At 34.6% G+C, this 22387-nt stretch overlaps 1 protein-coding gene across 2 annotated transcripts; it reads right to left on the minus strand.

Moving 5' to 3' along the window:
- Positions 1–340: 340 nt before the first annotated feature.
- On the minus strand, positions 341–22002 carry LOC149962177 (P-selectin-like). Of its 2 annotated transcripts, none has more exons than XM_090164953.1 (7): positions 21895–22002; positions 21588–21704; positions 9928–9999; positions 8962–9147; positions 8387–8587; positions 659–844; positions 341–422 (listed from the first exon to the last, which is right to left on the minus strand). In XM_090164953.1, the coding sequence occupies exons 1-7, from the start codon at positions 21947–21949 to the stop codon at positions 415–417; spliced, it is 825 nt and encodes a 274-aa protein (XP_090021079.1). In that variant the 5' UTR covers positions 21950–22002; the 3' UTR covers positions 341–414. The 2 variants fall into 2 exon arrangements, with proteins under 2 accessions (XP_090021079.1, XP_090021077.1); XM_090164951.1 differs by having other exon boundaries at positions 9928–10212.
- Between the last annotated feature and the right edge of the window lie 385 nt (positions 22003–22387).

The raw sequence follows: 22387 nt of genomic DNA on the forward strand, positions 1-22387 counted from the left end.
GATAGTTTCCCGGCCTCCATCACGTCCGTAAATCGGCGGCTCTGGCCTCTAGTCTCCAGCCCCCAAGATCTGAGACCCGCGATTTCTATGGAGATCCAACCTTCCAGTGAAGAATGGAGGACCGGAGACTGGAGGTCCAACCTTCCAGTGAAGAATGGAGAACCGGAGACTGGAGGTGCAACCTTCCAGTGAAGAATGGAGGACTGGAGACTGGAGGTCCAACCTTCCTGTGAAGCATGGAGGACCAAATACTATAGACCAAAAATGTTTCCGATTGAAAGTGATTTGTTGAATAATTGCAATACTTGATTTGAGCAACGTAAGAAAAAAACGAAAATGATACGTTGGAAACTTTATTCAAAGATACAACTCAGATGAATATTTCGAAAATTTCATTCTTTAGCCTTTGTTTCTTTAATTTTCTAAAAAGGTAAATCTTAATTAGAAAAAGTTATATAAATATTTAGTCTGTACTTAATGTTACACTTAATAAAATCAGAATTACAATTAAACTAAACATTTTTCATTTAGCCCACGGAAATCACCAAGTTTGCCGAAGTTAATACCGTGGCTTCTTATTTTGATGTTCAATAATGATTTTAATGATTTAGCTAAGCGTCAACATAAAAAAAATCAAATGAAAAAATTATGTTCTTACTGCCACATTGGATATATTCCTTAGACCATTTACCATATTTTGTACAATACACCTTAGATGCGGCATATTGATTTTGAATCGAGAATCCCCCGTTGCAGCTAAGCTCACAATTATACCGACCATCTTCCGTATAACAATACACGTTTCGACCCTCGTATACAGGTATTTTTTGACATGTATAATATTCTAGAAAAAAAAAGAATATATTTTTTAATATAAAATTATTTAGTCAACTATAACATTGAATATAAATTGATATGGTACTGAAAGGTTTTATTAACACTTATTTTTGCCAACACGAAACTGAAAATTTTTGACATCTCAACTACTTTATAAAATACTAGCTGAACCCGGCAAACGTTGTCCTGCCAGTGTATATTTGTTCCTTCATGTGGAAAAATGAAAAATAACTCCTTCTGTTAAGGTTTCATTATTTTTATTGGTATACATTGATGATGAACTTTTTACATTTTTTAATAACAATTCTCTTAATTTATCTATATTTTTGACTATTCTATTCGCTATGTCATCGAATTAACTTAAAATTCAGATTGAACGGTAAAGAATTTGATGCGCTGCTGCAAATCTAGAATCGAGTTATTGCAAAATGGATGGCGGGAAAATATACTCCGTGATCAAATATCTATATATACCAATTTCCATGTTGTCCGTAATTGAAGTTAATGAGCTGCATCGCCATCTAGTGGCAAGTTAAAGGGAAATGAATCGCAAGCGACATCTAGTGGCGAGTTATAGCAAAATGTATGGAGTGAAACTAATCTCCGTGTTCAAATATGTATAACAATTTCCATGATGATCGGTTGTACGATAAAGAAGTTGATGAGCTGCAGCGCCATCTAGTGGCGAGTTAAAGTGAAATGGATAGCATAAAAACCTTATCAGTGAAAAAACACTTTAATGTGACATTATTCATGGTTATCGGTCAAGCAATGTTGGAGTTTATCAATCTTATACATAATACAACCATCGATTTTAATATTTGTTTACAGATAAATCTCAGAATAAATCTTTAACATTTCTAACCGCCTGAAGGTGAGACTTAACGTTTTCCTGTCTTTCATTTTACCCAACTTAATCGTTAAAAACAGTTTGCATTGAGTACAAAGGTTAATTAGTTATTCTTGAACATAAAATTTACCTTAAAAAAGGCAAAATATACTTTTAATATAACAATTAATATAATTCACTTGTGAATATTTATCTCTTTGGTCCCTCTTAAGAAGAGAAAAGCTAATCCTATTTCGTCCCCTTCACCAACGACCACTGAAATTACGCAAAGTGCCCTATAACGCCCCATAAGTGCTTTATTCGTGGCGTGGACCCTAGATAAATTAATGCAAATGGATATTCTAGCTTAGCAAAAGCCTATAGAAAATTATGTTAATGGCGCTTTAGCGGCGAGAAAATGCAAAGCTTTAAAAACGTCACACAAATATATTCAGAATGTAGGAACACCTTTCGTTTATTTTTAGAACAACTTTTCGCATCCAATATGAAAATAAATATATTAACGGCTGGCGTAATAACGTAGAAAAAAGTGTGCCCCGTTTTTTGGCGCATGCGCAGCCGTTGTCACGCCTATCTCTCGCGATAGAGCGCGATTAGCACCACATTTTCCGCCTGCCAGGGGAATTTCCACAACACCGGAATATCCCGATGTGTTGATTAATCCAAGCGTGGCATGCTTACCTGTCACGCGGGAAATCAGCGTTCAGTTCTAGCTGTCTCCCACTTTTCATTAAAACCCAAAATCAAAAGTAAGTAATTTTGATATTTCCCAATTGGTTAGCGCATTAAAAGGACAAATGAGGAGCGCATGGCTAGTGCTACATGTGCGAAAGCCGCTAAGGGAAAACTAAGAGCCTCCAAGACTATCATCGAAAATGAAAAACATACAACGGCTTCCAATTGGAAGCTGAACGAAGATACTTTTTATAAAGTTCGAAAACTAACATACCATTTGTACTTCAATAACAAAAAAAGTCATATATGTTTACGCACTAAGATACCACAGCGAGATCGAAGCGAAGCAAAACGTTTCCGACGGAACGTGACTATAGATCAAACTACCAAAGTGCAATTTCGAAAGAAGTCTCAAAACATATTTCCATCAGGCAGCTACGATTAGAGGAAATACGACGAAGAACTGGATATCGTCGGTTTTTCTGGATCACCATCTTCGGATTTAGCGTTATTTCTCAACTTACAAACGAGCGCGCGTTTTCCATTTTTACAATTGTACGTGTTTATCTATTAAATAAGAATGTTGGGTAGCTTATAAAATTTCTAGTTGCGGAAATGTGCTGAAGGAAAACAAAGGAAATCCGTGAGACCTCCGAGTCTTTGATTCATCGGATATTGAAGCCGTTCGGATTAAAGGGCATTCCATTTATCGCACGGTAAATGACCGTGAATAAAATGAAGTACGTTCTTACAAGAAATTTCTTTAGTTTATGGTGTGCAAGTAACCTGAAATATAAATTACAATCGGCATATCGTAAAACATCCCTAATACAAAATTACATAGCCACACCTTTGCGTGACTCTTTTTCTATCTAAGTGGCCAGTGTTAGAGTTAAGTCGTTTAAAATAATTACTTATATTTGGGTTGTTTGCAAATAGATAACAAAAACCTTATCTTTGGGGTAGCCAGTGGCTTAAATGACATTGAATTAATCAAATGCTAATAGTTTGGGTTTAAAAAAAATTCCTTAACCAGGAAAGTTTTTAAAAAAATTGGTCAAATGTCATTCTCCTGGAATGTCTAACTGAATATTGAAATTTCTTTTAATCTGAAATAACGACAACACTTCATGTTTTTCTAACAAAATAGGTTTTATAAGAGTACTAAACCTTATAAAAAACAACCAATTGCATATTTATAAAGACCTATCAAAATATAAAATTATTAATAATTTTAAACTCTTGTCCTAAACATTTTGGTCATTCTCCTGGCGAGCATTTAATTTCAACGTAAAAATTACAATTCTAAAGCTTATCCCGCCAAATACTGGATATATGCAGTTCTATATTTGGTGAATTGGCAGCACTGACTTTTTCCCCGCGAAGAGATGGGTTTTCAAAGATATCCTTTGTTTAGATCGGTAAAGTGGAAGGCGTGCCTTGCTCACTGTCATTCTTCTGGTAAGTTAAAATTAAGTTTATAAAAGATTTTTTTTGTTTATCGCTCCATTAAATGTCTATTTTTATTTTGTATAACGACTCTGTATTACTTAAGAATGTACCGTTTTACGATCATGAGTTATTTACTATTTTATTCATAATTGTCATTCACCTGGCTTCTTCCCGCCAGGAGAATGACATAAGAGCCAGGAGAATGACTAAACAGCCGGCCCAGGAGGCTTTGCCTAATTAAAGTAAAAACTTTTTTTTATAGATATGGGCAAACGTAAGCAGCAAAATGATGAGCAACTAAGAAAAAAGCGAGAAGCTGAAAGGAAGCGGTATCCTCGGATGAAGTCAAGGGCAAAAGAAGATCCAAACTACATGGTGGCTTTGAAAGAACGTTCTCATCAAAAGTATTTGAGCAGGAGGAATAAGAAGCAAGTTAAGGTTGGTAACGTTATACGATAATGTTTCCTTGAACGAGAATATCTGGCCAACAGGTTTCACGTGCATTAAAACACTTTAAATTATTGTGGTTTTTTATATTAATTAAAGATTGTAGCTGAAATGACGGCAAGAGAGTTGCGCCTGAAACGAAAACAATGGAGACAAAACACGAAATCTGTAAGGGAGAAGAGGAAAATGTTGGCCAGTAACGCACCTCCTAATTCAGAATCAGAAGACGATCAAGATCTTGAATCATTAACGCGAACTTGGAGGCTGGAGAGTAAGAAGGCAATGACAAAGAAGGATAAGGTGAAAGCCAAAAAAGAAGGAAAAATAAAAAATTAAAGAAACAGCTCAGATGTGTAAAGAAACAACTTGCTAGAGAAAAATTGAAGAAGAGAGCAACGAACGATCCAAACCTAAGTCCCCGAAAAAGGGTTAAAAAATTATTGAAGTCGGGGACGTCGGAAGCAGTAAAAAGGGCACTTCTTGAAGGAGAAGCACTTAAGGAACAGCTAAATACATCGATGAGAGAAATAGTGGGGTCTGGGTCCGAAAAAAAGAAGAAAACAATTCACCATACTATCCGTGGCAAAATCTTGAAGAAGTACAAACCGTTGACAACATTTAATTTTTTGAAACGTGGAAGAGTTAATATTTGCCAGAATACCCGCAAATCTAAATCGACCACCGATGCGTTACGAAGTGTAATAGCTGCTTTTTTTGAAGAAGACCAAAATAGTCGTTTGGCCCCAGGAAAAAGGGACTCGGTGCTGTGCAACCAAGGTAGAGCTCAAGTCAAATCCGGTACTTAGAAGATGATATGAAGCATCTTCATATAAAGTTTCTAGAAGAAAACCCTTTGAGAAGGAAAGTCTGTTACGAGACATTTACCCGTCACAAGCCGAAGTGGGTTAAAAAGGTTAATGTCGAGAAGAGGGAGACATGCTTGTGTATTAAGCATGTTAACATGAAGCTCCTAACTAGCTCCTTGTATAAAAACAAAATATTAGATGTCCATGCAACAAGAGACGTTTTGGGAAAAATTTGCTGTGATCCCAGTCAAGAGAAATATTTATTAAGGAAATGTGCGGAATGTTCAGAAAAATCATCAATATTCAATTTTAAGAACGTAGGAGAAAAGGGTACTTATTTTAAATGGCAAACCGTTAAAGATACTTATGTGGATAAAAAACTGGAAATACAAAAATAGCTCAGAAATCTACAAAAACGAGACTGGAGACTACTTTAAAAGATATGGCTAATGTACTTGCATTGAATATCAACGAATTTTTGCGCATGTAGGCAGAGTTTCCCATCAACATCTGAAGTATCAAAAAAATAAATTTAAAAATAATGAGGCGGTAATTCACATGGATTTCAGCGAAAACTATGCGTGTAAGTACGGCGAAGAGACTCAAAGTTACCATTTTGGAGGCTCAAGACCTCAGGCATCTTTGCATACTGCAATAGCCCACTACTATGATTTGAAAAACACAATCCAAGAAATAAAAACTCGAAGCTTTTGCACCATATCCGAATGCCTAGCCCACGACGTGCCTGCAATTTGGGCTCATCTCCAAGTGGTTTTGAATTATCTTCCACAAGAAGTGGAAGTAATCCATTTCTGGAGTGATAGTCCAGTAACTCAATACCGAAACAAATACATGTTTAAGTTCCTCGCTACCGACTTTAAAAAAATGTATTCTAACATAAAGAAATTTACTTGGAATTATCATGAAGCGGGGCATGGTAAAGGAGCTCCAGACGGAGTAGGTGGGACCTGTAAGAGGATTGCTATTAAAACAGTTATTCGTGAAATCACCGGACAAGACGTATAAAAAAATGCAATTGATCGTTTCTACGAAAGACGTAATGGGATTCAAAGGAACTATAAAGGTCCACCAGATTATCGGACTGGCTGATGGTGTCCTAGATATGAGAACTCTAACATGCTTAAATTGTCCTAATAACGAATGCCCTCACTTTGGAATAGGACGTTACTGCATTGAAAAGCCAATCAAATCGAAAAAAGTGAAGTTGATAGTTGAAGCAATTTTCTCAGACTCAGAATCCAATCAAAGCGTTGAGAATGATATTGCCCCAGATGAAGAAAGTCCGCAAGGCGCTGGGTCAGATATTTCTTATGCCAATAAATCCTTCGACGCGGGAAGCTTGGTGATTGCTGAATTTAATCTGCCGACCAGAAAAGGATACACTTCAAGGCACTATGTGGCACAAGTAGTTAAGGAAGCTGACGCTGCAGGGTTCCTAACAATAAGTTCCCTAAGGAAACGTGGAAATAATTTCGTTTTCCCTAATATTGCTGATATTTCTGATGTTAAAAAAAAACAAATAAAGAAGATTTTGCAACAACCCCAAGTCCGGCGAGGTCAATATTTTTTTCTTCTATTGATCTTTTGAAAAACTTAATTAATTTTGATACTAAATAAAGATAAATGTTTTAAATTTGTCTTAATAATTATTTAAAGCACACTGAAGAAAAAGACATGGCGAGAATAAAATAAAAAGGCAATCTGTCATTCTCCTGGAAGTGCTGTCATTCTCCTGGCATTGCAAAACCGTTTTTTCATAAATATTACGCTTAATTATGAGAAATATCTGTGGCACACGTTACGCCCGTAGCAGTAATACCTTTAACAAATATATCCTAAAGAATGGGCCTATAAATCCGTTTTTTAACAGTGAACCATTTTTAAGCCCAAAAAAACCCAATCTATTTGCAAACAACCCATTTTTCCTTTTCAAACGAAAAACAGTATTAACAGTTAATCATATCGTGTATTTTAACCGCTTAGAAAGCGTCATAAATCGAATAAAGCCATTAAACATTCTATATTGGGTACACAACTCACGTTCTTAAGGTGTATACAACATTAATATCCAGCACCGCGACAGAGATATCGGCAATCTTTTCTCTTTTACGTGGACACTTTGAAATGGCCTCCATCTTGGAAAGCTGGACGGTAAAACCCCACACGACCTATTTGCTTATTTCTTTAGAACAGTTGTTCGTAAATAGAGTATTAAGCGACGTGATCTCGTAGTCAAATGTCCTATTTCAAGAGTTTTTGGCCAATAACTTAAGTGTATCTTAAGTATACGAATTTGTGCATATCAGTCGTACGAAGTTGACACGAAGCACAAATGTTTTTTAAGTTAAGGAAATAAGAATGAATGACTGAGTGATAAAAGTTCAAAAGGGGATCTAAATAATATTTTGTAATTAGCAAAAACTGATCCTCGCCTGAAATTTAAGAACACGGAACAGTATTTACACTGTTTCGGCTGTTAAAAGAGATTTAAGTTTACGATAAATAATTATACTTGTGGTCAAGATTCCATTCTTTTGTCACAAATATGTGCATACATATGTCTAAATTTTAATAATTGCACGTGCCATAACTATTCTCTGCTAATTCAAATATTAAAACGGTTTTCTTCAAAATCATTTCCAATAAGTTTGTAGATTTTAAATAACGAGATTCCAAGTTCCGTGGGGGCGAAACGATAGATTTTACATTAACCAAATTTATTGTACCTTTATTGTCTTTGATGAATCTCAATTTGATTTATTTTTATTTGATTCACTAATCATTTTTCAGGTTAAAATTTTTGGCGGAAATGAAATTAATATTTTTAATAAATTGAACCAGGAAAACTAATACAAAAGGCACTACCATACACTATAAAAACAAGAGGTACCCTTAAAGATGCTTTCGAGAAAAAGTCCCAACTGCACCCTCTGAGAAGGTGCTTTAAGATCGCCCATGAGAAAAATTGCTCTGATTCAGTCTTAATTTTTGAACCTTTAAATATTCAACACTTCTCCCTTTCATGGACCCCACAGTGTAAATCTGGACATGATACTCCGTGATGATTAAGGCCCGCACAGTACAATCTGTGATACCGAAATTGATTTAACAAAAGCCCATAGATTAATCTACGCGAAAAAGAGCAATTTCCCCCTCGTGTCATTGAAAAGGCCAGTGCTGTTGAAAAGATTGTATTTAAGTAACAACTGAAAAAGTTTCTTAATTCAAATTCTAATATGATGTTTATTTTATGATTAATAGCCCAGCCACCCATTTAAAAAAAAAGAAATAAACGTACTTCCACAATACGGTATCTTTTCTGTCCATTCAGAGTTCAACATACACTTTGCATTCAGTTTTTGGTTAATAAAGTCTGTGGCAGTTGTCAAAAAGTAATCTTTGGGACACGAAAAGGTACAGTTCCAAGGTGATAACGGTTTTCTAGGCGAGCATTCATCTATTCTATGATCGCTATGTTCCAATTTGCAATTGTACTTTTCTAAATATAAAAGAAAGCTTATTTATTTTTTAAATATAAGAAATAAAATTATTAAGCAGGCAATTAGGGTGGCGTAAGATCTTAAGGGAAAATACTTTCCTCCAGCCAAAGCATTAATAATTTGAAACATTTTCATAATCCTCTCCATTATAGTTTTTTAGGTAATACACAATACCAAATTAAGAGATTTTTTGTCCACAATAAACGTAAACGATTTTTAAATCTATCCAGTTCATAAATAAATCGAGTTAATTTTGGCTGTTTATCACAAAACTAAAATCGCAATATATAACTGAAAAATTGATTATTTATACATTAAAATTAAAGTTTATCGTTAAATTAATTTATTCAGATATCAAAGTGATGTTACTTACTTTTGCATTTTAATGGCTCTGCTGACCAGTTTTTAAGATATCCACACATAATTCTTCTCTGCCCTCGGATAGCCAAATTACCATTGGCGCATCTGATGTTGCAGTACCAAGGTTCAACTTTGGGTTTCCCAAAGCAACTAACTATTCTTCCTTCGTTTTCATCCAATTCCTCACAGTTATATGGGTCTGTAAATTGATTCAAATTTGCTAAATGGTGCAATTATATTTTAAAGTGCATTGGGCGATAAGAAAAATTATTTCGGGAAAATGCATGACACACCAGTCAAATTAAATTTAGGCACGTAGCTTGTGCTTTATCAACCGCGACCAATATTTTCAGATTTGGAAGTTCTCGCCAATCAAAAACATTCCAACCGTAAGAAATTTGTAAGAATCAAAGTATTGCCATTATCATCAAAAAAATCCTTATTGATGCAGGATACGTACAAATGTAGTGCCAATGTTCGCGATGCTAGTTTTGAAATTGCAAGGGTTTAATGTCAAATGTCGGAATATTAAATACTTGTCTAATATGCGATTTATCTTCCTTGTTGCGATGTAATTTCGGAAGTGAATCGAAGAATCGCCAGTTTTACAATAAATACACGTATATTTAAATGTAAAAACTTTGTTCGGATTTTCGATACGCTGTACTAGAAATAAAGATAATATTTCTGGAACATGACAAAGGTTGATGGACATTTAAAAAGGATAATATCGCCAATGGCGCTCGCTAAGCGTATTAATTTACGGATTACTCAGTAACTCGTAGAGTCGTAGGTGGTTATTCAGTTTTCGAATATTATGGTGTTTCCAAAAGAATATCAAATATCATTAGGTTCGGCTAACTCTCGAAATTAAAAACCTAGCTAATATGTTCCAGCTGCTTTTGTAATCAAAATTTGATGTTGTGGTTCTCTGTGGCAACGCGCAGAAACGTCCGAAATTTTACAGATAAATTCTTACTGTAAAACTTGCACTCCGTTTTCTTCATTATCCATTCACCAGTATTTAAATTGCATTCAGCTTTTCCGTAACCTTTCAAACGAAAGAATGGTTTGCATTTAATGTCTAGTATTCTATCTGGATATGGCAAATATTCTACTGGAATGATATTTTTAAATTTGTCTGATCCTTTTTGTTCAACATTTTTTGCAATATAAGGTTTCCATTTGCTCAAATACTTAAAAATTCCGTTTGGAATGATCTCCATATCTGTTTTCCAAAACGTACAGTTGTTGGGATAATGAGCTGAAAATTATTGCAAAAAAATATTTGAATTAAAAATATTATACACGATACAGTATTGATTAAGCCTTTTCATGTACTCTAATGCTTGTTTTCCACTGACGCGTTTCGCAGCTTTGAAACGTTCTAACGTTTTTACGCGCGTATGAAAATAACATTATGACGCGCGCTAGTGGAAAACCAGCTTAATACGTTGCAGCGAAACAGAGGCGCCTTTTTATACCCAGGGATACCGATTAAACTCAACTGTTTGGTCATCCAGATAACCATTATCATTGAGTTTTGATTTCAATAATCATGTTCAAAGCGACATGACTAGAAACGGGCTCGCACGATCAGGGCCATATCAATGATTAGGTCCATTATATCCAGGGTTCGAATTAAAAAAAACCACCCCAAAAACCCATGGTTTTTTTGGGTATTACCCACTTAAAAATACCCACTTAAAAAACCCCATTCAAAGTTTTGAATTTTTTAAAAACACGAGTGGAAAATTTTTAGATATTTATTATTTTAGAAATTTTAAAATATTCTTACAACTTACTAAGAGTAAGATTTATATTTCCACTGACGCGTTTCGCAGCTTTGAAACGTTCTAACGTTTTTACGCGCGTATGAAAATAACATTATGACGCGCGCTAGTGGAAAACCAGCTTAATACGTTGCAGCGAAACAGAGGCGCCTTTTTATACCCAGGGATACCGATTAAACTCAACTGTTTGGTCATCCAGATAACCATTATCATTGAGCACCAAACTAGTTATAATGACAGACCAAATAACCCATATTATTGTCGATAGAACCCGTCCACAGAATTTTTAATAATGGAAAGACGCATTAATGAAACAAGAACCCTTTAAAGAATAGCCCAATCTTAAAGGACTTAGAATCCGTATAAATAATAATAATAGCCCGTATCATTGATTAAGTAAAAGCAGAAGTAAATAAATGAAACAAGAAGCGTACTACTGAGAATTTTCATGCGACATTTAATTTCGTATGCCTTCCCCCTTTCGCGCGGATGAAAATAGTTCCGTAACGCGGCTTCAACGATCACGTAACTTTATAGGCCACTTAACTAGGTACTTAAGAAAAGTAGTGGTGATGAGACAAAAAAATCCTCTGACGAAAGTCGATGGATCTTTTTTGTTTTTGGCATAACCTCCGGAATTTCGAAAAATTGAAGTAGGCCTTGGAGATATGTGAGAACTTGGAAAAAGGAATGTAAAGGTTAATTTATATTATATTTATATTTTGACAAAATAATAAATTAATAGTAATATTTTTTTGTCTGTCGTCCGCCTAACGTCTGCTCAAAATTTCATGGACTGCGCGAGGAAGGCTAGAAATTAAGCTAAGTATTACACTTCTTGGTTCATTTAAGCAATCAATATCCAGATCATCTGCATTATTTTTAAATAGTTCGCGATAGGTCAAAGAACTTTGAGTAATTAGTATTACAATTATTTAGAATACTAAATTAGTATTCTAAATTACTAATACCTTTTGTTGACGACTTTTTCCTTATCAAAACCTCACAGATTCCGCCAAATATTTGGGAAAAGGTTTTTAGTATTTTTGTGAAATAGGGAGCAATCTAGGGCATCACTGAACTAATGAAATATTTGGTTACTAAATATTTTGTTCATGGTAGTATTTGAAATATATGTTATTCCCGCCAATCAATTTTATGCCCAATGGAATGTTAAAGATAGATTTCCATTTAATTTTGAACATTTAATTAATTGCCCAATGAATAAAAATAAATAACATTGGCAACAATTCGGTTGATAGTAAGCTATATTTAGATATGTTTCCATTCTTTTATTGACAAGGCGAAACCATCAAAATGACCATAATTTACCATTTAACGTTATGTTATAAGTTATTTATCAATCATCTTTGACCTCTGTAAACTAACGTCGCTTTTAAAGTTTCGGGAGATGGAAAAAAGGTTATAATAGGAAAATTTTCTTATTTGTTCGATTCGGCTTGACCCTTTTCTTGTTTACACCTGTTACAAAAAACGCACCAGAAAAAGGTAACGTACACCAACTTTTTTGGTTATCCTTATGACTGTTTTGAGGCCATAATACTTGGGACTTTGCTACGTATCCTTAAGACTATGAATGAGAGGAGCATCCTAGCAAACCGTATGAATTAGTTTCTAAATTACAATGATATATCTAAGAATCTATACTGACAGTTGATTTACCAACAAACGTCTTAATAGACAATTTGAGTTAAGGTAAGAAAAATGGTTTACGCCCCAATCTAAAGGTTTCAAAGATGAAATTCGGTAATGTAGTTTTATCCATGGTGGATATTGGGATGCATATGAAACCAGTTGTGATAAAGTCACATATCAGATAGGTTCTAAATAAAAAAGTTAGGGAATTCAGTGGTAGACCATCAAACATGCAAATGGGTCTAACGTGTATGGAATCACTGCGGGATTAATCTGACTTCTCACGAGCTCTGGTCAGTACGCGTAAACCGGGAATCCGGAATTTAAATTAACCGAAAAGAAGATGGTAGGATTCTAGTCTACTGGTTTTGCTCCAATAATAATGTGTTCGTAGGATTTTGGGCGGAATATTCCAAATAAAATATTTAAACAAATCTTGGTTCTCCGGAAGTTTGATATAAAAATATTTAAAAATTACAGAAAAGTACAGAAAAATTCGGAAAAGTACGGAAAAATGTGGAAAAGTATGGTAAAGTACATAAAAGTAAGGAAAAGTACGAAAAAGTAAGGCTTTAGGCAAAATGAGAAGCGGTAATAAATTATATAATTCCTTTGGAAACGATTATTTGGAAACAACCGGAAATGAAGCGTTGACAAATACATCATTGTATTGCACCTTTTTCGAGATTTTCAAGTACAGAAAAGTTGGAAAAACTACGGAGAAGTGCGGAAAACGGAAAAGAACGGAAAAGAACGGAAAAGTAGGAAAAATACGGAAATGTACCAATATCTGAACTAGTTTGAATGTGTATTTGCAGTTATTTCTGAAAAAAAAAATGTTATAGCAGCTTTTTTTTCTTCAAAATATTGCTATTTAAATTTAAAATTTCAACCAATTTAAATAACAACATTTTAGAAAAGATGTCATTTCTTGTGGAAGAATATAAATTTAAACGAAATGTTTTGGAAAAGCTGTCATTTCTTGTGGAGGAATCTAAATTTAAACGAAATATTTTGGAAAAGCTGTCATTTCTTGTGTAAGAATCTAAATTTAAAAAGCAATGTTTTGGAAAAGCTGTCATTTCTTGTGGAAGAACCTATATTTAAAAAAGCGATATTTTGGAAAAGCTGTCATTTCTTGTGTAAAAATCTAAATTTAAAAAGCAATGTTTTGGAAAAGCTGTCATTTCTTGTGGAAGAACCTATATTTAAAAAAGCGATATTTTGGAAAAGGTGTCAATTCTTGTGGATGAACCTAAATTTAAAAATCAATATTTTGGAAAAGCTGTCATTTCTTGTAGAAGAATCAAAATTTAAAAAGCAATATTTTGGAAAGGTGTCATTTCTTGTGGAAGAACCTAAATTTAAAAATCAATATTTTGGAAACGGTATCATTTCTTGTTAAATAATCTAAATTTAAAAAGCAATATTTTGGAAAAGCTGTCATTTCTTTTTGGAAGAACCTAAATTTACAAAAGCAATATTTTGGAAAATCTGTCATTTCTTGTGAAATAATCTAAATTTAAAAAGCAATATTTTGGAAAAGCTGTCATTTCTTGTAAAAGAATCTAAATTTAAAAAGCAATATTTTGGAAAAGGTGTCATTTCTTGTGGAAGAACCTAAATTTACAAAGGCGATATTTTGGAAAAACTGTCATTTCTTGTGGAATAATCTAAATTTAAAAAGCAATATTTTGTAAAAGCTGTCAATTCTTGTAAAATAATCCAAATTTAAAAAGCAATGCTTTGTAAAAGATGTGAACCAGTTACAAAACATTTGACCCTGTGAAGGAGCCTTCTTTCATTTTGTCTGAGGACGAAAACCTTTCGATACAGGTTTTCTTGCTTATTAAATGTGTCTGTTAATTGTAGTGTACTTTCTTTGAATAAAAAACCGGATGCCATATAAAATAACGTTTACCTCGTTAGTAATTAGAAAATCGTTAAATATGACTTTTAACCCGTTGGGTACCTATATGGACCAATGAACGACAAAAAAAGTTTGGGCACCTACGTGAATGCGTAAAAGTTCACCATGGAAAAACTGGTAGTTTACATATGGTCAAAGGTGGGCATCTTCCCTTCCTGGAGTGCCTTTGAAGAATAAACTACCTTAATCATATTATTTCGCGAAAAAATCGTATTCCAACTATAAGTTGAAGGTTTTAAAACAAAAAAGACGTATCTTGCGTATTCGTTTGAAAATTACAGGTTTTAGAAAATAACATATTTCAGCAAAAAGTATCTGAAATTCCTTCAATCTATAAAAATTCACTTTTAAGTGTTCCGAAAGCCTTCAAGTGAAGTAATGTTTAAAGAGGAAGTTACGAGAACGCTTCAGTGTGGGAACATAAATTCTTTAAACCAAAATTCCTTCTAGGATGATAATTATACGCTTCAAGCGACATTGCGATCGTCGCAAATAATTTATTTGAGTAGTGGCGTACCTTAAGATACTGGGACCCACCCACGAAATAATTATCGAGTTTTCCTCTGATCATAATTTAATTTGGAATCATTTGGGGGCCACCTCCGCTGTATGCACTGCTTGCCCGTTATTTACGTGACTTTATAAAAGGGTGATGTCAATCATTCAGTAGCGCAACTAAGGTTGGACCTTTTTAGTGTAACTAGTAAACTCACTTTAAATATAATGCAAAATAGATTGATTCCGAAAGCCAGTGGGTGACAATTCCCTAATGAAATGAAGACTCTCTTCCTCTACGGCCGAAGGACGTTTGCTTCATCGACTTAACTTAAGCTTAGGAAAGGGAGAGGCAGGACGACATAGCAGACGACGTTATGACGTAAGTGAAACGACTGATTTTTTCATATGAGGGAGGAAATTGCCACTGACATTGTGGGGAGGAAAGTTCGACAGGCAGTTCCATCTCAGTTTGGCTTATTGTGATTTGCCCCCTAACTTCTACCATTTTATCTATAGAAAAATTCTGAGTTCCTTAAGGTTTTTACCTCGCCGAGGGAACTATGCCCTCTAGGTGGGGTTTTACAATCACCGTGTCTGTCTGTCTGTGTGTATGCGTGCTGCGAACGCGTTACCGGGACAAAGTCAAAAACCGTGTTGCAGTTGAAAGGGAGGCAAAACCACCGTGTGACGGTGAGCGTTAACGGATGATTTTGCGGTTGGGGTTGGGTGCGATTGTTTTTTTTTCGTTAACGCTCACCGTCGCGACGGTTTCAACACAGCTTTACTGTAAAGTTTGTTTTTTGTAATTTTATGTGTAGTGTGAGAATGTTGAGTTTGTGTTATGGCGGTTGTGGGCGATGAGTTCGTGGTGTATGAGTTTAGTATGTACGGGTGTTTTCTCTCCAACTTCTTCTTATTGACTTTTGGGACGGACCGAGTGCTGAGGGTTACGATAGACGTCTCAACGTCCAATTGGCAGGGTTTGCACAAATTGCTTACGGTATTCGTTTTAGTATCATTTTGCGATCGCATCGGGCGGGATTCGAACCCGAGCCCTCCTGCATGATAGGCGAGTGTCCTATCACAGAACCACCGATACATGTTAAAGCACTTCATCAAGTGGGTTCGTTTGTTTTTTTTTAATAAAGAGCCCTAACTATTCCGTCTACGGTCATTTATTGATATACGAGCTGTCATTTAGTCTAGTGGCTTTCTGTGCTTTGTGAATGGTAAGTTTTTCGCTTCTTGTTAATAAATTTTTATTGGTGTGGATATTTGGACATCTACGATTTCTAATGCAGTCATTGATTTCCTGGGTGTGTGAGTCATTATATGATATTGGAAATTGGACGGTATTGGTCTTTTTCAGGCGGTATGTGTCACAACATCCACAGGAAGTCTACGAGTCGTCCACTACCAGATGCCGAATAAAGCTATTCTACGGTATCTTCATCAAGGGCGAGTGTTGAAATAAAATGAGCGTTAAAGATGCGGCAAGTATTTCGTAAGCGACAAAAATACAAATACCCTCTGTAGATATTTATTTCATTAAAATTTGCTTCGTATTATATTTAACTGATAAACTTGTACTGTAAATAGGGTTAAATTCAATTGTGCATTGTTTTAGTACGTCTAACTCGCTGTTGTAACGACTTAATTTATATTATTCTGAATAAATTAAACTCGGTTGTTTCGTCTCAATTACTTTAATTAAAATTTAAAATTTATACCTGGCGGGATTGGACCGGGATTACCATTTTAGTAAATAACTCTGAATTGCGGATATATCTTTAATGGTCGTGTCGAGAAATTAATACCACTAGCGACAATTCTTCCGAGGAGAGGGATATTTTGGCATGGCAACTTGTTTGTCTATGCATCGGCACTTTTCAATAGAAGTTATTTATCCGCCAAACTGCAGATGCAGGTCGTAAAACCAGGGGGGGGATTCACTGTCATAGGCGGTTGCCGAACCGAGGTTCCTACAACAGTGCGCATCCGATGTGTATCACAAGTCAAAATCACTGCTGTTTAACGATTTTAAAGGTAGAAATTACACTTTTTGCGGACATTTACTTATTTAAAAACTATATTTTACCATAGAAAACTGAGATATGAATAGCAGATTCATCTCGGAATTCGTTAAGCATATTCACTTCCTGTCATGTCATAACCTAGGTTTCATCTATTGAAAAAGGACGTCGTGTTTCGGCTAAGCCTTAATTTGGAACAAAAAAGCTACCTGGATAAAAGGAAACAATTGTTGCACACTGTACAAGGGGAAAGTTTCCTTTATTTAACCAATCACTATAAAAACGGTCACTTTCAGTTCCTGGCTCTCAGAAATATTAATTCTTGGCAATTTCCTTGAAAAGTTTTTATTGAAGTGTCTATTGTCTTCTAAAAAGTAACATTCTGTTTTTTGTTTTTGGTGAGGGCAGTGATGATTTCAATAATCATGTTCAAAGCGACATGACTAGAAACGGGCTCGCACGATCAGGGCCATATCAATGATTAGGTCCATTATATCCAGGGTTCGAATTAAAAAAACCCAGCCCAAAAAACCCATGGTTTTTTTTGGGTATTACCCACTTAAAAATACCCACTTAAAAAAACCACTTAAAAAACCCCATTCAAAGTTTTGAATTTTTTTAAAACACGAGTGGAAAATTTTTAGATATTTATTATTTTAGAAATTTGAAAATATTCTTACAACTTACTAAGAGTAAGATTTATATTACTTTTATTATCTAAACCACCTTATATCTAATTCTTTATAGAGTAATGGCAATGTGACGTCCTAGTACGTCATCCATGCTCTTTCCTATAGATAAAAAGTCTGCAACCAAAATGGCGGCCATGGCCAAAGCTACAGAGTGTTACTACTCTATTAGACTATTAGCCTATTACCAGTGTTTTGGTTCAGCGCGGAAATATCTATAGACTTTCACAAGTTTCAATGCCTTTTCACATGTAAAATTGTAAAATTAAATTGTTATTATATTTAATAAACATAACATATTTAATAAACAAAATATATTTAATAAACAATAATAATTTAATAAACATAATATATTTAATATTTTTAAAATAAAAAACCCAATAAAGCCCATAAATACCCAATAAAACCCACTGGGCTGGGTATTTAAAAAAAAACGGGTTTTTTTAAAACCAGATTATATCATTAGGGCCTGGCTTTTAGTCGATTGATCGTATCTTTTCTCTTAACCACGATTTCGAGACCCTTTTAAGCCTATTGGGTTATCCAACACAGCACCACGTGATGTTTATCTACCAACAAACCGGAAAACGTCTCATTAAACATTTTCCACTCTCGAAAGTAAAAGAGTATAGCAATTTTGCTGGTTAACATTTAAAGGGAGTAGAGTTGTTTTCGGAATTTGGGGTTTAAACGCTGTATTTTCCTACTCATAAGAAAGATAAGTACGAGACTAGCGTAGAAGATTTCTTAAGAAGTGTTAATCAGCGCCACGACGGCCGCAGCGTTTTTTCAAGAAGCTTGATCTATCCTGCCGGGGTTATACTTTCTTTAAACTAGGTTCACATTAAACGATTTTTAATGGCCATTTTGTCGGTCAACTTAACTATTGCAATTTTCTACATCGTGAAAATAGAAAAGTCTGTGAATAAGAAGGTTCGAACGAGAGGTTTCCAAACTTCACAGTGCGAAAGAAATTTTCAGATAGTGATTTTATTTAAATGCCCACATCTTAATATGGTTCAATTAATGCACACTTCAAATATGACCCAATTTTTACATTTCATAAGACAATAAAAACATTTTAGAAGATTTAATTATTACGACACAACCCGTGCTGAAGCAATCAAGCCTTCCATTTTCTATTTTAGGTAATCTACAGTTGATACTCGCACCTTTTACTAAATATAAAGGAAACAATTTCGTAAAATACTCAAACTCAAAAATTCCACGCTTCTTTTAGAGAAGCTGGTTCGATTCTGAGATAATGATTTTAGTGTTCTCTAGAACAGGAATAATGGATGTCCACATTTCTTTGATTTGCGGTAATCATTGATTTAGCTAGAAAACAATTTATGATTGTGGAAATCGCCGCACACTTCACGTGTTTCCTGACTAAACTAAGCTGTATACTTTATTTCCCACAACATAGCACAGTCGAATGATCCATTGTATTTTCTTCATAGATTACATTATTATGGCTAAAATATGAGTTTCGTTGACAAATTTGCTGGGTTAACATTAGGCGGTCAAATATTTACCAGGTCAATAGTTACTATATAAAACTTAACCTTAAAATTGGGGATAAGTATGAAAGCGTATGTATGGTCAGTATCTTTTTTATAACCATAAAGCTGTGGTTTCTCCCATTCGATGGTAATTAATCCTAGCCGCACGAATTACGCTATTTACTACCGAAAAGGTTCCATCAATAAAAAGATTTGGTTCTTTCGCATATTTGCTCATCAGGCAAACTAAAAAAGTTAAACAAGTAACAAATGGCTATATTTTTCATTATTTTCCAATATTACTCCTTTCGGCCACATATTTAATTGTCTGGCTGCCTCGTGGCATAGCTTATTTAGCTTGTCAACAATTGGTTCTTTAAAATATAAAATTATAACCATTTTTTTAATAATTTACAAGTGTGATCCTGTATATCGATCGCTTAATGTTTATTTTAAATATTAGCAAATGATTGGAACCCTCGGCGCGTTATGGTACAAATCTCGTAAAAAACGTGTTCAATGCCAAATATTTTTAATAAAAAAAATATTTCTACTGTTTAAACTTCAATCCAAAAAGTAACCAACCATGAATGCAACTGACCCTGGGATTCTCCAAATTGTCAACTTAACACTACACAATCTTTTTTTCTTCAATATTTGGGATTACTTAGGGTTGGTACGGTTAAATTTACGTTATTAAATTTATTAGAAACTAGCTTCTAATGTGAATTACACCTTAGTCCGTGAACTTATGTTATGGATCATCTAAAAGTCAATATTTATTTACTTTAGAAGGGTAGATTTATACTACATCTGATCAATTTAGAGTAAAAATTTGCTTAATTATTGATATACTGATAAATAATATTAAATGTTTAACTTATCTCTAGTCTGATGAAATATTTCAAAGCTATTTAAACCATATCAAATTCTAAATAAAGATTTTTTGTTGCGCACTATATTCAAGTTGATATTAAAAAGATTTCAAAACTCTTGAAAATAACTAAAATTGAATTTTATTGTTAGTAATTAAACTTCAAAATGCTCTTCTATACCTTTTGTTCATAACACTCTGGATTCTTGTTGAAATTTGAATAACACACCACCAAATATTTCATATTTCTTGTATCTTAGACTTGTCATTTGATTATTTACAAATAATCAAATGTTAAAATAGCCACGTTCTGGTAGTTAAGCAAAAAAAATTTAAACAAAAAGTTTGTTTTTTGATAAAATCATAGCAGACACATTTGCATCTGTGAACCATTAATTACTTGTAAAGTTTATTCATATACATATTCATTAAACAATATTAAAAAAGCTAGATATCTAACTGAGAAGTCTTCATTTAACATAACATCTTAGAGTGAATCAATCAAAACAATTTGTTGATAACTTACTCCAATTGTTTTAATTGTTTTTGTTATATATACGCTCGAAAAGAAGTAGTGGTTCACTGCATATTTAAATACTCATAACCCATCAAATCAAATTAATGATTATCCAATTTATCGATGATGCCCAATTTATTATCTTTTATAGAAATAAATTTCAATTGAGAGATTTGTGGTCCAAAATATATTAACCGGTGCTCCAAGCGATCAAGCACCCTACTACACCGGTGGTCTCATCATTCTGCCCTACGCAAGCGTCGTCAAGCCCGGACTGATGACAAAGACAGCCATAGGCACCAGAAACCCACTACTGGCGTTCGACCCCTCGACGCGAGCTACTCAACCCGACAAAATACGCAGCAATAGGCCCACCACCTCGTCACTTCGCGCACAGCTGCGGTAAAGAGAGTTTGATGTTGTAGTATCTCCAGCCGACACCCTAACTACGTAGGTAGAGAGCCACACCCTTCAGCAAGGGCTCCGAAAAGAGAGCGACGGGCACACAGTGGTCACATAACCGGAGATCCCGGTGGGCTGCAAAATCCGGGAAACAGGACCATTGCGCTTTTTACGGAGAACCGCCACCCCACAGTAGGCTACCCAATCCTCCGGGCTGGCCAGTTTGACCAGACCCTCTCTGTTAGCCAGCTCCTACCTGATCAAATCAGAGGTTGAGATAGGACCGTTTGATCGGAGCTAAAATTGCCCAGTGCACCACCACCCTTAAGGGTAACTAGAGCCGGACCTGGCTCACCGGAAAAGCCAACAGTTATTGCAAACTGTGACCCGTTAAGGGCCTCGATAATGAGACAAGATACTTCTTTTTTGGCTAAAATCTTTCTTTACATAATAAAATGGTGGGCTTTAGAACCGTGGTTCCTCGTCAAGCCCCTTAGAACGTCATTTTATTATGTTAATCAAATATTTTTGCCATAAAGTATGTTGTCTCTAAATTGAAATTTAATTCTAAATATTAAATTCCTTGGCTTAAAGTACGTTTAAAGATTATGATTGTTATCTTTTATATGAAATTTGGTAAAAATTTCCAAATAGAGTTTGATACCCAGTTATTTAACGTTGTTTTTCATAATAGTGCTCAAATCTATATCAAGTACAAAGGGGAAATAATTGAAATATTTACCAATTTGGCGACAACCACAATTGAATTTCGAGTCAGATACTTCACACGTCGGCTCTTCCAATTCAGAACAATTCATCTTTCCGGTGCATCGATCCATTTCAATTTTTGGGCAATCAACTTTTACGAAATAATTAAATGTATAAAGTTCAATTAATTGTATAGCTCAAGTAGCTGAATTTGACGTCATTAATCGTGTTACGCATGCAAACCAATTAGCGACGGCTAGAATCAGAGTGTAATAATTTTAACCCAAACCGCAACCCGCGTAAGGTATCAACTGTTTCTTGGCTGAGTAACTATGACTTACCATGCACGCACTTGGGCAAGTAATCAGACCACTCTCCACTGTCGAGGCACGACATTTTCGACACTCCTTTTAGTTTGAAATGGCCGTCGCAAGTAAATTCGCATTCCTTTTTCACGTGGAGAGTTTGAGATGACTGACACTTAACATTTCCATTATCTAATTCCGGGGGCTCGCATAATTCTAAATCAAGGAATTTTAAATATTTTACGAAATCTGAATAAGGTAGTTTTGCAATCTGTGGTGTACTATACACTTATAGCGTTAAATGATATCCAAATGAATAAAAGGGTTAAGAAAACCAAAGGTCTTTCTTAAGTGTGTTTTGTTTAGACAAGTTGTTCGTTTTTAAAACAATAAATAATAGAAATATTTTTTTTAGTAATTCTACCAGGCTATTGTTGTGTGAAATGTTCATAATTATTCAAATTTTTTTCACATTTTTACAAAATTAATTCTTGGCATTTAAGGCGTTTAAAAACGATTTCTTAAGTTT

This window comes from Leiobunum rupestre, chromosome 1, assembly GCF_980474605.1.
Source record: "Leiobunum rupestre chromosome 1, qqLeiRupe1.1.hap1, whole genome shotgun sequence".
Taxonomy (NCBI): Eukaryota; Metazoa; Arthropoda; class Arachnida; order Opiliones; family Sclerosomatidae; genus Leiobunum; species Leiobunum rupestre.

Excerpts from the sequence above, each read along its gene's own strand:
- LOC149962177 (XM_090164951.1), bottom strand. The coding sequence starts at position 21,949 with ATGTCGTGCCTCGACAGTGGAGAGTGGTCTGATTACTTGCCCAAGTGC. Across the intron at positions 10,213-21,587 it reads TTGTGGTTGTCGCCAAATTG|CTCATTATCCCAACAACTGT; the intron begins GTAAATATTTCA and ends AATAATTTTCAG. Across the intron at positions 8,588-8,961 it reads AGAGCCATTAAAATGCAAAA|AAAAGTACAATTGCAAATTG; the intron begins GTAAGTAACATC and ends TTTTATATTTAG.